The 13,307-nt window shown below is 34.7% G+C and overlaps 1 protein-coding gene across 1 annotated transcript in view; it reads right to left on the reverse strand.

The window, feature by feature from the left end:
* Positions 1-6,581: 6,581 nt before the first annotated feature.
* Positions 6,582-13,307, reverse strand: part of LOC102816337 (olfactory receptor 14I1-like) — a gene marked incomplete at its 3' end in the record, with an annotated part of 13,001 nt that continues 6,275 nt past the window's right edge. Inside the window, exon 4 of the mRNA XM_006877536.1 lies at positions 6,582-7,469. Coding sequence (XP_006877598.1) covers positions 6,582-7,469 — 888 coding nt within the window. The remainder of the gene's footprint in view (positions 7,470-13,307) is intronic.

Raw genomic sequence — 13,307 nt, forward strand, 5'->3', positions numbered from 1 at the left:
CTCCCGTGGAGCGGCTGGTAGTTTCGAACCGCTGACCTTAAGGTTCGCAGCCCGATTCGTAACCACTACGCTACCAGAGCTCAAAACCTTAATTTTTTTTAAAAAAAGAAGTCATTGGTCTTGCAAAATTCTATCTTGCATTTCCATCATCATTTCTATCACAAGGGTCATATTTTCCAACTAGTGATCCTTCTTCTTTTTTACATCCTGCATTCCAGTCACCAATAATTATCAGTACATCTTGGTTGCATGTGTGATCAATTTCAGACATAAGGAAGTTGTAGGATTATTCAATTTGATCATCACTTACTTTAGTTTTTGATTTGTAAATTTGAATAATAGTGGTATTCTTTGTAGGAAAATGGATATTATTGTATGATAGACAATGTTATATTTCAAGATGGATATTGTAATGTTCATTTTTATGATGAATGTGACCCCATCTCTTTTTAATTTTTCATTCCCAGTATAGTAAATCACGTTAATGTCAGATTGAAAATGAACAACCTGTCCAATTCAGATCATTAATACCTATGATATTGATATTTGTTCATTCTACTTTATTTTTGACAAATTCCAATTTTACCACATCAATACTTTATACATTCCAGGTTCCCATTATTAATGAATAGTTACAGCTGATCTCCTTTGTTTTAGTGGTGTCCCATTAATAAATGAAGGTCCATTTGTACATTCACAGTCAACTCTTATTTGAGGAGGCTGCTCTTCCTCAATCATATTTTGAAAGCCTTCCAACGTAAGGGTCTCATCTTCTGTCTCTACATTTGACAATATTATTGTACTGTTAATCATGGTTCAATATTCAATACTCTGGTGCTATCTGACAGTGTTTCTCTGCGATTCATAAGGTTTTTAGTTACTAAACATTCAATATTTACTTACTAATTTGTCTTAATCTCGAAACTCAGCTGGACCCTGTCCACTATGGATGTCCTTGCTAGCATTCAACATACTGGTGGGATAAATTCCTGCATCACACTATCACACAAGTCACCACAATGTGACAAACTGAGAGACGCTGGAGAGCTTTACCGACCTGCTTTGTGGCAAAAACCGACTTTATAGTCCAGTGCATTAAACAACAATGTCACAGCAGGACTACTCCATATATACATATGTTGTTATTATTATGTGCTTTGGAGTTGGTTCAGACTCATAGCGACCCTCTACAGGGTTTCTGAGGATATAAATCTTTATGGTACCCATTTCTGAGACCCTTTTTAGGTCACTTTGAGTCAGAACTGACTACATAGCACTTAACAACAGAATATACATACATATGTATATATATGAGTCCTGGTGAGGCGCTGTGGGCTAATGCGTCAGACTACAAAGCCGTTTGAACTGCAAGGTCAGTGGTTCAAGCTCCCCAGTTGCTCCTTGGAAACCCTATACAGGCTCGCTATGATTTGGAATCAACTCGACAGCACTTAACAACAACAACAACAATAGATAGATAGATAGATAGATAGATAGATAGATAGATAGATACATAGATACATAGATACATAGATACATAGATACATAGATACATAGATACATAGATACATAGATACATAGATAGATATAGATAGATAGATAGATACATAGATATTGATAGATATAGATACATATATGTGAATACAGATTTAAAACATTGTTAATCAAAGGATAGTCAGAATCAAACCAGAATCACAAATAAAGATGGTACAAAATATTTTAATATCAATTAATTTATATATATATATATATATATATATAATGAGACTGTTTTTGCCATAGTGACTTATGGTTCGGGCTCCTAACTCCAAAATCAGTAGTTCAAATTAACCACCCTCTTCATAGGAAAAAGGTAAGGTGTCTGTTAATGTATAGATTTGGATTTCAGCCTTGGAAAACCTATAAAGGGTTGCTATGAGTTGGAACCAACTCCATGGCACACAACAATAATAGCATCAATTAGGAGACGTTCTAATTGACTGGTAATTTGCAAAATGCAACGCTGACAAAAGTGAGATACAATCTTATAAACATACAAATATCACTAGTTAGAGATCTGAATTTAGCTTACTTTAACATGGATATGGAGTAAGTATAATAATAATGTATCAATTAATTTATGAAAACAATTGAAAAAAGATTTAGTAAGTTGAGAGTTTGATCAGTGTAGGCATTCATAGATTAGGAAATAGTGAAATCAACTCTGAGTGTTAGAAGGGATAATGCAGCAATTAGTTGTTGTTGTTAGGTGCCATCAAGTTGGCACCAACTCAGCAACCTTATGCACAGCAGAACAAAACAATGTCCGATCCTGGGCCAACCTCACTATTGTTGCTACACTTGAGTCCATCGATGCTGCTACTTGACTAGTCCATCTCGTTGGGGGTCTTCCTTTTTTTCTCTGACCCTCCACCTTACCAAACATGATATCTGTCTCCAGTGACTCGTCCCTCCTGACAATATATCCAAAGTATGAGAGACAAAGTTTTGCCATCTTGGCCTCTAAGGAGCACTCTGGCTGCACTTGTTCCAAAACAGATCTATTGGTTCTTGTGGCAGCCCACGACACTTTTAGTATTCTCCTCCAACACCATAACTCTACCCTTCACTGACTCATTTGATTTAAACAAAATAATATAAGATTTGTATCAAATTAATCTTCATTATAATTACTTACAATATAGAAAATATGGAAAGCTATTCATATTTAAGAACTTCTGGTGTGGCACAGTAAGATCAGCACTGGACTGTAAACTTCAAGATCAGCAGTTCAAATGTATCAGTTGTTCCTTGGGAACCCTGTACAGGGATGCTGTGAATTGGAACCAACTCGGCAGCACTTAACAACAACAGCAGCAACGACATTCATTTTTAACATTAATTCATTGAAATATAACATTTATATTTGACTTATGGGATTTAACTAAATGGATGGATTGTGATGATTAAGGTTTTGTGTCAAAATAGCTTGGTCAAGATTTTCAGTGGCTTAGACGTTAAGATGCAGTTATCACTGCCAAGACCATATCTAGTATAATACAATCAACCCCATGATGTTTTCTGGCACATAACAACAACAAAAACAACAACAATGATGTAAATAAGGTCAGATGTAATCTACAGGATTAGGTGGTATCTTGACTTTTTGATATATAAAAGGATCTGGAAGTGAGCAGAGGAAGAGTTACATGCTGCCACCATGAAAGAAGAGCCAGGAGGGAAGTATTTCTGTTGAACTTGGGGTTCCTTCTCTGTGAAGCACTTACATCCAATGAAATATTGTTCCCAAAACACATGGAGACCTCTAAAACTTGCTGAGACCAAAAATATTAAATGAAGAAAAGGATTCACCAGAGACAGCTCTGTGAATTTGTACTTCTCACTTCCTAATGATCGAGATAATAACATTTCAGTTTGTTAAAATCATCCACTTGTGGTTTTTCTGATCTAGCAGCACTAAGTAGCTAAGACTGGAGCTGATATTATGACTGAAATGTTTTGTTCAATACAGGATTTAATTATTACAAAATATCAGGTTTATCTCTATGTCTGGAAATCAAGGAAACAATAATAATCTTTCTCCAATCATGAAATAAACCAGTTTAACTGTACACTGATACCAGAACTATATAAACAATCATTGTAAAAGCATCTTTTAAGATGATCAAGGTAAGACATTTACGTTACAAATCATGGTATATGTATTAAGTTGTGGTTGTTATCATTAAGTGCCATCAAGTCAGTTGTGACACATAATGAACAATGATAGGATTTTTAAGGAGCAACTTGTCGATTTGAACCATCCACCTTGCAGTTAGTGCACCAGGGCTTACTTACTTTATAGAGCCACAGAACCACTAAGTTGTTGTTGTTGTTAGGTGTCATTGAGCCAATACCAACTCGTAGTGACCCTTTGTACAACAGAACTAAACATTGCCTGGTCCTGAGCCAACCTCACAATTGTTGCCACGCTTGAGCCCATTGATGCTTCCACCTTGCCAATCCATCTCACTGGGGGGTCTTCCTCCTTTCCTCTTACCCACCACTTTACCAAACATGATATCTTTCTCCAGCAACTGGTCCTTCCTGACAATATGACCGAAAGTTTGGCCATCCTAGCCTCGAAGGAGCATACTGGCTGCACTTCTTCCAACACAGATCTGTTTGTTCTTTTGACAGCCAATGGCACTTTCAATATTCTTCTCCAAAACCATACCTCAAAAGCATAAATTATTCTACAGTCTTCTTTATTCACTGTTCAGCTTTCATATGCATATGAGATTATAAAAAAAAAATATCATGGCTTGGGTAAGGTTCACCTTAGTCCTCAAACTGACATCTTTTATGTTCACCACATTAAAAATGTCTTGAGCAGATTTGGGTAATGCAACTTGTCATTTGATTTCTTGACTGCTGATTCTATGTGTGCTGATAATTGATCAAAGAAAAATAAAGTCCTTGACAACTTCAATCTTTTCTTCATTGATAAAAATGTTGTTTATGTGTCCAGTATTGAGGATTTTTGTTTTCTTAACATTGAAATGCAATCCCTACCAAAGGCTGTAGTCTTTGATCATCATCAGTAAATGTTTTAAGTCCTCTTCACTTTCAGCAAGCAAGGCTGTATCATCTGCATATCGCAGGTTGTTAATGAGTCGTCCTCCAATCCTGATGCCAAGTTTTTCTTCACAATGCAGTTTCTCAGATTATTTTCTCAGCATACAGGTTGAATAAGTATGGTGAAAGAATACAACCCTGTCTCACACCTATCTTAATTTTAAACCATTCAGTGTTCCCATGTTCTGTTGGTCCAGGTACAGATTCCTCATGAGCACAATTAAGTATTCAGGAATACTCATATTTCACAATGTTGTCCATAGCTTGTCATGATCTGTGCAATCAAAAGCCTTTGTGCACTCAATAAAGCACAGGTAAACATGTTTCTGGTATTCTCTGCTTTCAGCCAAGATCCATTGGACATCGGCAATTATATCCCTCATTCCACATAGTCTTCTGAATCCAGCTTAAACCTCTGGAAGTTCTCTGTCAATGTATGCCTTTATTACTTTTTGTAAAACTTTACTCACACGGGATATCAAAGATACTGTCCGATTGTTTCCACATTCCGTTGAGTCACCTCTCTTTGGAATGGGCACAAATATGGATCTTTTCTAATAAGTAGGCCTGATAGTTGTCTTCCAAATTTCTTGGCATAGATGAGCTAGTGCCTCCTGTGCTGCCTCACTTTCTTGATACTAAAGGAAGAAGTTCAAGGTGCATTGAATGAATTGGCAAAGAACAAGGCTCCAGGAATTGATGGAATAAAAATTGAACCACTATGTAGTGCACTCTAATTAAAGCTACCATTGCCTCCATCTTCTACTCTACCAAACATTCAGATTTTCACAGTCACAAGTTATTTAACTCATATCAGTTTCTAAATTCAGATGCCTTATGTCAAATTTTTACATTTATCTTTCTAAAGATCATTTATTTTAAATATTAAAACTTTATTAGAAGTATTTTCCATATAATAAGAATGCATATATATTATGGATCTTCAATATATTACATGGATACAAGAAAATGATATCTTTTTGAAAACTGTGTATCAATTGTCTTATTTTTGCCACTGTTAACTCTTGGAATGGGAACTCTGAAATCTAATGAGAATTCTGATATAAATTTTATTTTCATATGTATATTGTTCTAGGTGGACTTGTTTGGAGGTATAAGTGTTTCCCTCTGTAATTTTCTAATTAACTAGTAATTGTAAGTTTATAGAAGCATAGTGTGCAACCTTACTGAAGTATGTAATAGAAATAAGCACACAGTAAAAATCTAATATGCAATCACAAATACAAACATATTTAGCACAAAAAGTATAGCATTTCTTCATTAAATATTTCATTTGAAAAAAAATCTATGTAATTTTAAGTTACAATGCTAAATAAAATAACTTTTGGGTGAAATAACCAAAATGTTGAAATGATGTGAGAATGTTACCAGCAACACAGTATTTGTAGAAATTTTTTAATGAAAGTATGTTTTGATGTGTGTATCTTAAGCCCAAATAAATCAAATGAAACTGAAAACACTGTGGGCACAATTTTACATTTGAGAATTAATGAGTTTTCATCCAATTTTTATCACACAATCAAAATACACTTAAGAAAATGATTTATCTCCCTAGATTTACCGTCACTTAAAAGGGATTAATAAAGGACAACACACCTAATATTTAGCAACATTTTTATAATTAATACTCAGAGGAAGAGAGTAGAAGAAAAAATAATTTATTGTAATTTATTGTATTAAGGTAAAGTTTTTCATCAAATAATTATGTTCTGATCATTTACATATTTTGCTTTCTCAAAATGTCTAAATTTTAAGTGTCAGCTGAATGTTGATGGTAAAAAATGTGTATAAATATTAATTTCAGTCAAAATGTGAACATGAAAACACGCAAGAACAATAACTCTTCAGGAGACCTTGAAATATCTATTAAACATTCTTCTGAGAGCATTCTTAATCTCCCTGTTCCTCAGACTAAAGATGATAGGGTTTATGAAGGGGGATACCATGGAGTAAAACACAGCCATGAGGAGACTTTGAATAGTTGATGTATTTGACATAGGGCCAAAACAAGCAAATAACGCAGAGGTTATAAACAAAATAATAGTAGCTATCTGTGGGGAACAGGTGGATAAGGCTTTGTTTCTGGCTTCCACAGATCGCATCTGGAGCACAGTAGAAAAGATGTTAACATATGAGGTGAATAAGATGACAACACAGAGTAAGACCACGCCAGTACTTCCTGCAATGGCAACTGTCTCAGAAAATTGCACAGACTGGGATGAGATGCTCAGGATTTGAGGGATGTCACAGAAAAACTGGTGAATCACATTGGATTTTGTGAAAGGAAGCCTGAATATGGTGCCTGTGTGAATTGCAGAATAGATCAGTCCAGTGGCCCATGAGCCCCCTGACATTTGTGTGCACAGACGTGGGGTGATGATGAGCTGATAATGCAGAGGGTGACAAATGGCAACATAACGGTCATAGGACATGACCACAAGGAAAAAAAACTCTGTGGATCCAAATAAGATAAATAGGAAAGTTTGAGCAACACATTCTTGAAGAGAAATCAATTTACTGTCCATCAGAGAATTCACAATTGATTTAGGAACAGTTACTGAGATATAGCAATAATCTAGCAAGGATAAATTGCCAATAAAGAAGTACATTGGGGAATGAAGTTGTGTATCTGTCACAATGACGGTAACAGTTAGAAGATTTCCAGTCATTGTTGCCAGATAAATTGCTAAGAAAAGCACAGCTTGCAAGACTTGTTGCTCTCGGGTGCTTGTGATACCCATGAGAAGAAATTCTTTGATGATAGTGAGGTTTCCCATGTCCATTAATACACTGTTCTCCCTGGAGTCAAAGAATAAAATGATAAAATGATGCTGCTAAGCAAAATTGAAACTAAGATTATTCCCATACGAAATTAATACTGTGGAAAAATTGTTTTACTGATTTTAACATCCATAATTGCATAAAATAATTATTTGTGTGTGATAGGTATACTTAAGCAGAAAATAATAAAATAAAAGTAGCTGCATATATTGCTGTTAAGTGTCATCAAGTCAGTTCCAAATCATAGTGACCCTTATAGGGATTCCCAGGAGTGGCTGATGAACTTGAATGGCCAACTTTGTGGTTTAAACTGACTTTGCAGTCCAGCATATTAATCCACAGCACCACACCAAGATTCCTTACTATGAATATAGGTAACATAAACTATGCTACTAACAATGCATTGATATTAATATCTTTATCAATTTATTTTTTCAATTTTATTTTAAAATTAAAATATAAACAGGTACCAGAAAAAGCAACAAAATAAAAAAAGTAGCGTACCTGAAGTCAGAGACAGAAGGTGTATCTTTCTTCCACTGATATTAGTATCTCTCATAGGGTCTCAAAACAAGGCTTTAAAAAATCTCTTCACTGAGCATTCTCTTGTAGAGACTAATTTCTCATAGTGACATATTTTATGAAATACTATCCCTCATATTTGGAGATATATTTGGAAATAACATTTGGAGCCACTTGTGTACTGATTTATATCTCTGAGTTCTCAAGGGGAAGTAGTAATTGTAGCTCCCATAAACAGTGAAGGCCATTCAATAACCTATTTTCATCTGTCCATTGAGATTTATTAAATGTATAACAGATTGTTTTTTAGAAGTAATATTAGAATAAGGGTTTTGTGAAACATCACAAAACATAAGTTTCTCAAAGTGAATCTGGGTCAGTATTGGCTCAATGATATTTCAGAGTTATTGTCTCATAATAATAAGATTAATAGCTGTTAGTGAAGAAAATACATTCTAGATACATATAAATTACAAGACTAAAAGAATATATCTAAACATGTTTCTGAGGAGCCCTAGTGATACATGGTAGGATAAGTGCTGAACTGCTAGCCACAAGGTCACTGGATTAAACCCAACATATTCTCTTTAGAAACACTGTAAGTAAGAATTGACTCTATGACCCTTAACAACAATGATGACAAACATGTTTATATGAATGATGGCATGAAACAGGATTGATAAACTCATTTCAATCAAGTATAAACCATATTGACCAATAATATCTGAAACTGTCTGAAAATTTCCAATATTAATAGTAAATCACCTGCAATGAGTTTGAAAATTATAATCACAGGATGAAATACATTAAAAAATATATTAGTTCACTTCATAAAGTTCCTGATCTAAAGCTTAGCAAATTATTTTTACGATTCTTCTGAAAGAATAGTAGGAAAACAGACACAACCTTGAGATGGTCATGAGTACAACTACATAGAAATATGCCCAGGGAAACAATTTTGAAAGTTCTATATTTCGCTAGTGAGATCTCAACAACACAAAATAATGGAGAGAGATCAGGGAGCAGAGTAAGCAAACATATAAGTCTAGGGAAAAAAAGTAAAATAAACTTATAGGGAAAACAAATAGAATCACTAAGAAAGGCTCTCTGTGTTTAACATTCGAATAAAATATAGTCTTTGATAGCACTGTTGGAGTGTCTCCTTGCCTCAGTGAAACTATTCTACTTGAGAACAGCTAGATACCTTGGATTCAAGATGTGCTGTCTCTACTCACCTTGAAAGGGCTCCGTAATATCTTGAATTTATTAAGTTTAGACTCTTATACCTACCACTCTTCAACATATTCTTCAATTAATTTTTCTTATGTTTGTTGTTTATGTGGTGCTATTAAAATCTTATGCCATTTCCTTTTAATCTCTTTGAAATCTCTTCCTAAAATATTTCCTCTTCATATTGACTGTGGAAATAATGCAATTGACAATGAGGTATACTGATGCAGTGGCAGAAAGAATGTGCTCAAACATAAAAAGAATTGTGAGATTGTCACAGGATCATACAATGCTTCTATTTGCTGTGCCATAAGTCAGAACTGAGTAGATGGCAACTAGCAACAAAAGAAACTTCAGGAATGGATTACAAGCCACTTTTTTGTGTGTGTAGTATTTATTTTTAAAAACTTGTTATTATGAATTGAGTGAAGGTTTACAGAGCAGATAGTCTTTTCTTTTTAGTTTTTATTGTGAATTGAGTGATAGTTCACATGGGAGAACATTGGTGTTACTCTCATCCACTTTAAAGAAACATTTAAAGTTGGATTTTAACATATACACAATCTGCCTATCTCTAACTGTTTGGTTAGTGGCCTTAAGTCTGACATGTCAGATGCCATTCTGGAGTTACAAAGCATAGCCCAAGCATTTGAGTGTAGCATTATAAACAAAGAAAAAGTAACAAATCACAAATCATAAACTTGTGAAACTATAACCCAAAAAGCTTGAAAAACCAAGAGGCTATATACATATACAAGACAGATGGTTATTGTTGCCATCATTGGGTTCTGATTCTGGTGGGGGAGAGGGAGGAATGGCCATTGAATAAAAAAATGTTTCTACTTTCATCAAGAAATATGTAGAACAAATAGCTGAATAGCTGCTCAAAAAAAAAGAACAAATAAATAAATAATGCTATTCTCCTCCAAAAAAATGGAAGGCATTCTCCAATGTCTTCAACTGACATTGGATTAACATAAAGAAATTGTGTTTTTATTAAATGTTCATACAATCTCATTGTAGTATCTCTGGATCCATACTCTCTACAATTAATCTCTTCTAGTTTTCATCACCCTTCCTCAGAGTAATAAAACTATCTCAGTCTTGGGACTGACCAATCAAATAAATTCTGTTTTTAACTTGGCTTATTTCATTTGACCCTATTTTCTCAAGATCTTTCTCAGACTGTCTACAACTGCTATTCTGATAAAATAGACTTCTAATGAGAAGTCACTATTAAGTGCACACCAGAACTTTTTTCTTGTTTTCACAGATTCTGATATTGCAGTACACTATCTGATGGGGACTTGCTTTAAATACCCTATATACTCTTGTGCTCCAACTAATAGTCCTTTATAAATATGCTAAAGTGTACTTTGAATTTACCTCCCAAACCATTGATTGTTCTCTGTATTATTTCACTATATTGTTGCTAAGTGCATCTAGTCGATTCTGACTCCTAGCGACCGCATGTAGGGTTTCTGAGAAGTGGCTGGTGGATTTGAACCTCTGATCAAGTGGTTCAAACTGAACTTGTGGTACAGTGTATATCTTATAGCATTGCATAAGGACTCCAAGAAGATATCAGAAGTGGGATTCAAACAAATGTTTCCATTTGGAGAACAGAATACTTGTAGGCAAGGTGCACACCATTTCACCAAACATGAAAAACAAAAAACGAACTGAGAAAACACAGACTTCACTAAAGTCTGCTCATAAAGTTCAATTATAATCTGGAAGATATGCAATTTCCTTGTTCTTCCTGGTTCATAATATCAACTACTTGCTCTTAGTTTCTTCTTATATTTAACCTCTTCTCAATAGAATTTTCTTTATTTCCTGAAAGCTTTGGCAATTAATTGACATGGAATTTCCCAGTACAAATGTCAATAACTAGACCATGATAAATACTGAGAGAAAAAAATCTTCTCTAGGAAGAATTATAACTATTCAAAAAATTTCTCACCTATTTACCAAAGCAAAATAAATAATCCTTAGGACTTAAAGGAAATTACAGAGAATGTGTTGCAAAATTGTCTAAAACAAATTTCCTAATTGTGATGCCTTAAAATTCTATATATGGTAGCTTAGAGGTTACGAATCGGGCTGCCAATATCAAGGTCAGCAGTTCAAAACTACTAGCTCGTCCGCGGGAGAAAGATGAGGCTTTCTGCTCCCATAAAGATTTACAGCCTCGGAAACCCTGTACAGGGTCGCTATGAGACGGAACCGACTCCACGGCACATAACAACAACAACAAATTATATATATATATATATTTGTGTGTGTGTGTGTATCCACAGAATTAACCTATGACAATATCATGACATCTATTTAGCATCCAAAAAAGTACAAAATTAAAATTTGTCTTGTGTATTTAAGGAATTAATTCTTGACATTCTACATTAAATGTATCCTTTTTTGGTACCTATTAGGAGGAAGCAAACTCATGGAATTTTAGCTCAGATTATAATGGAATCAGATAATGTGTATTACTGTTGATCTCTTATGTATTACAGCTTGTCTTTCAACTTAGTAGCTAATAGAGTAAAAGACAAAGATGCAAAAGTATTGGAAGTCACTTCTGATATAAACATACAGACCACATATCTATTTAATGGAAAGCCATGCTGTTCAAGCTCTTCTGCTGAAGAAGCATTATAATTTTCTGTTTCCAAACTCACTTATATCCATTTTACATCCAAAAGTCATACACTTTGTTTCATCTTATTGATTTCAATCCCATCCATGCAACAACAGTTATCCTGTTTCCTCCACATGGTCCCTATTTGTATTCCACTCACCTTCCCATTCCTTCTCATCTTTTTCCTTAGGGAAATGTTGCTCTTTTGAATTTTTTATTTAAATGATTGACCATCCATGGAGAGCATATATTTCTAGTGTTATTATCATCAACTATATACTTTTCTACTGGTTGGTTGAAAATTGGGCCACAAGGGTGAGTTCCTCTCCAGACTTGAAGAATGGTGGTCAGAGGTCATAGTCTCATTTTGCTCCAGTATATTTCTGACCAGTAAGTCTGCTTTTTATATTTATAGTCTGTTTTTTATAATTTGAGTTTTGTTACACACTTTCTCCTAGTCTATCTTGGACCCTCTAACGTGAACCCTTTCAAAGCAGTTTATGTGGTAGCTGGGCACTGTCTAATTCCAGTCTGAGAGTCATGGAGACTGATGTTCACATGCTCCATTAGTCTATTGGACTAATTGATTCCAATTCTTTTCATTTCTTATCAGTCTTTCTTCTTATATACATGGATGGACCAATAGCTATACCTTAGACTACTGCTCATAAGTTTTCAAGATTCCAGATACTACTCAAACAAGTAGGATATAGAACATTATGTTTTTAAACTATGTTATGCCAATTGACCATGATCTTCTCTGAGATTATGGTTCTGAAACCCAGGCCCAGCAAATCTTTGCCTTCAGATATTTGGTAATATCGGGAGTTTTCATCATTTTGCCCACTGTATGCTTTACCACATTCATAGCTGTGTTTGCAGTAAAGATAAATACCCATGGACAAATGAGTATTTGTCTTTCAAACTCATATATCCCACTCTTCTTCCCTTACCAATACAGTTTATGGCTCAATCCACATATTTACACACAGAACACTGCTGTCCCAAGGTTTTGCTTATATCACTGTTTACTTTTATCACCTTCATTTAGTCAGTGCATTCTTGCCTGCAAGTTAACCTATCTTCATCATTCTTCTGTTCTTTTCCCTCATGTTTACTGCCTTCTCCTTTCTTGTATATGTTGCCTTCCCTGTCACCTGAGCTAACATATGTCTGCCCTCTAGCCATGAAATTACACTCTCTTCCATCACATCCCAGGTAATCATCAAAGATTGTTTCTTTTACTATGAAAACTCTTTCTTAAGTCTCTACATTAATTATTGCTTACAATATTTGTCCTTTTATGATTGACAAATTTCACTTAGCATAATGTCTACCAGGTTTGTCCATGTTGTGAGGTTTTTCACAGAGTCATCATTATTTTTCAGTGTTGCCTGGTATTTCATTGTGGTTTTGTACCAGGGTTTGTTTATTCACTCTTCCATTGTTCAGCATTTAAGCTGTTTCTGTCTTCCTGCTAGTGTGACTGGTT

The sequence above is a fragment of the Chrysochloris asiatica genome, unplaced genomic scaffold, assembly GCF_000296735.1.
Source record: "Chrysochloris asiatica unplaced genomic scaffold, ChrAsi1.0 scaffold00523, whole genome shotgun sequence".
Lineage (NCBI taxonomy): Eukaryota > Metazoa > Chordata > Mammalia > Afrosoricida > Chrysochloridae > Chrysochloris > Chrysochloris asiatica.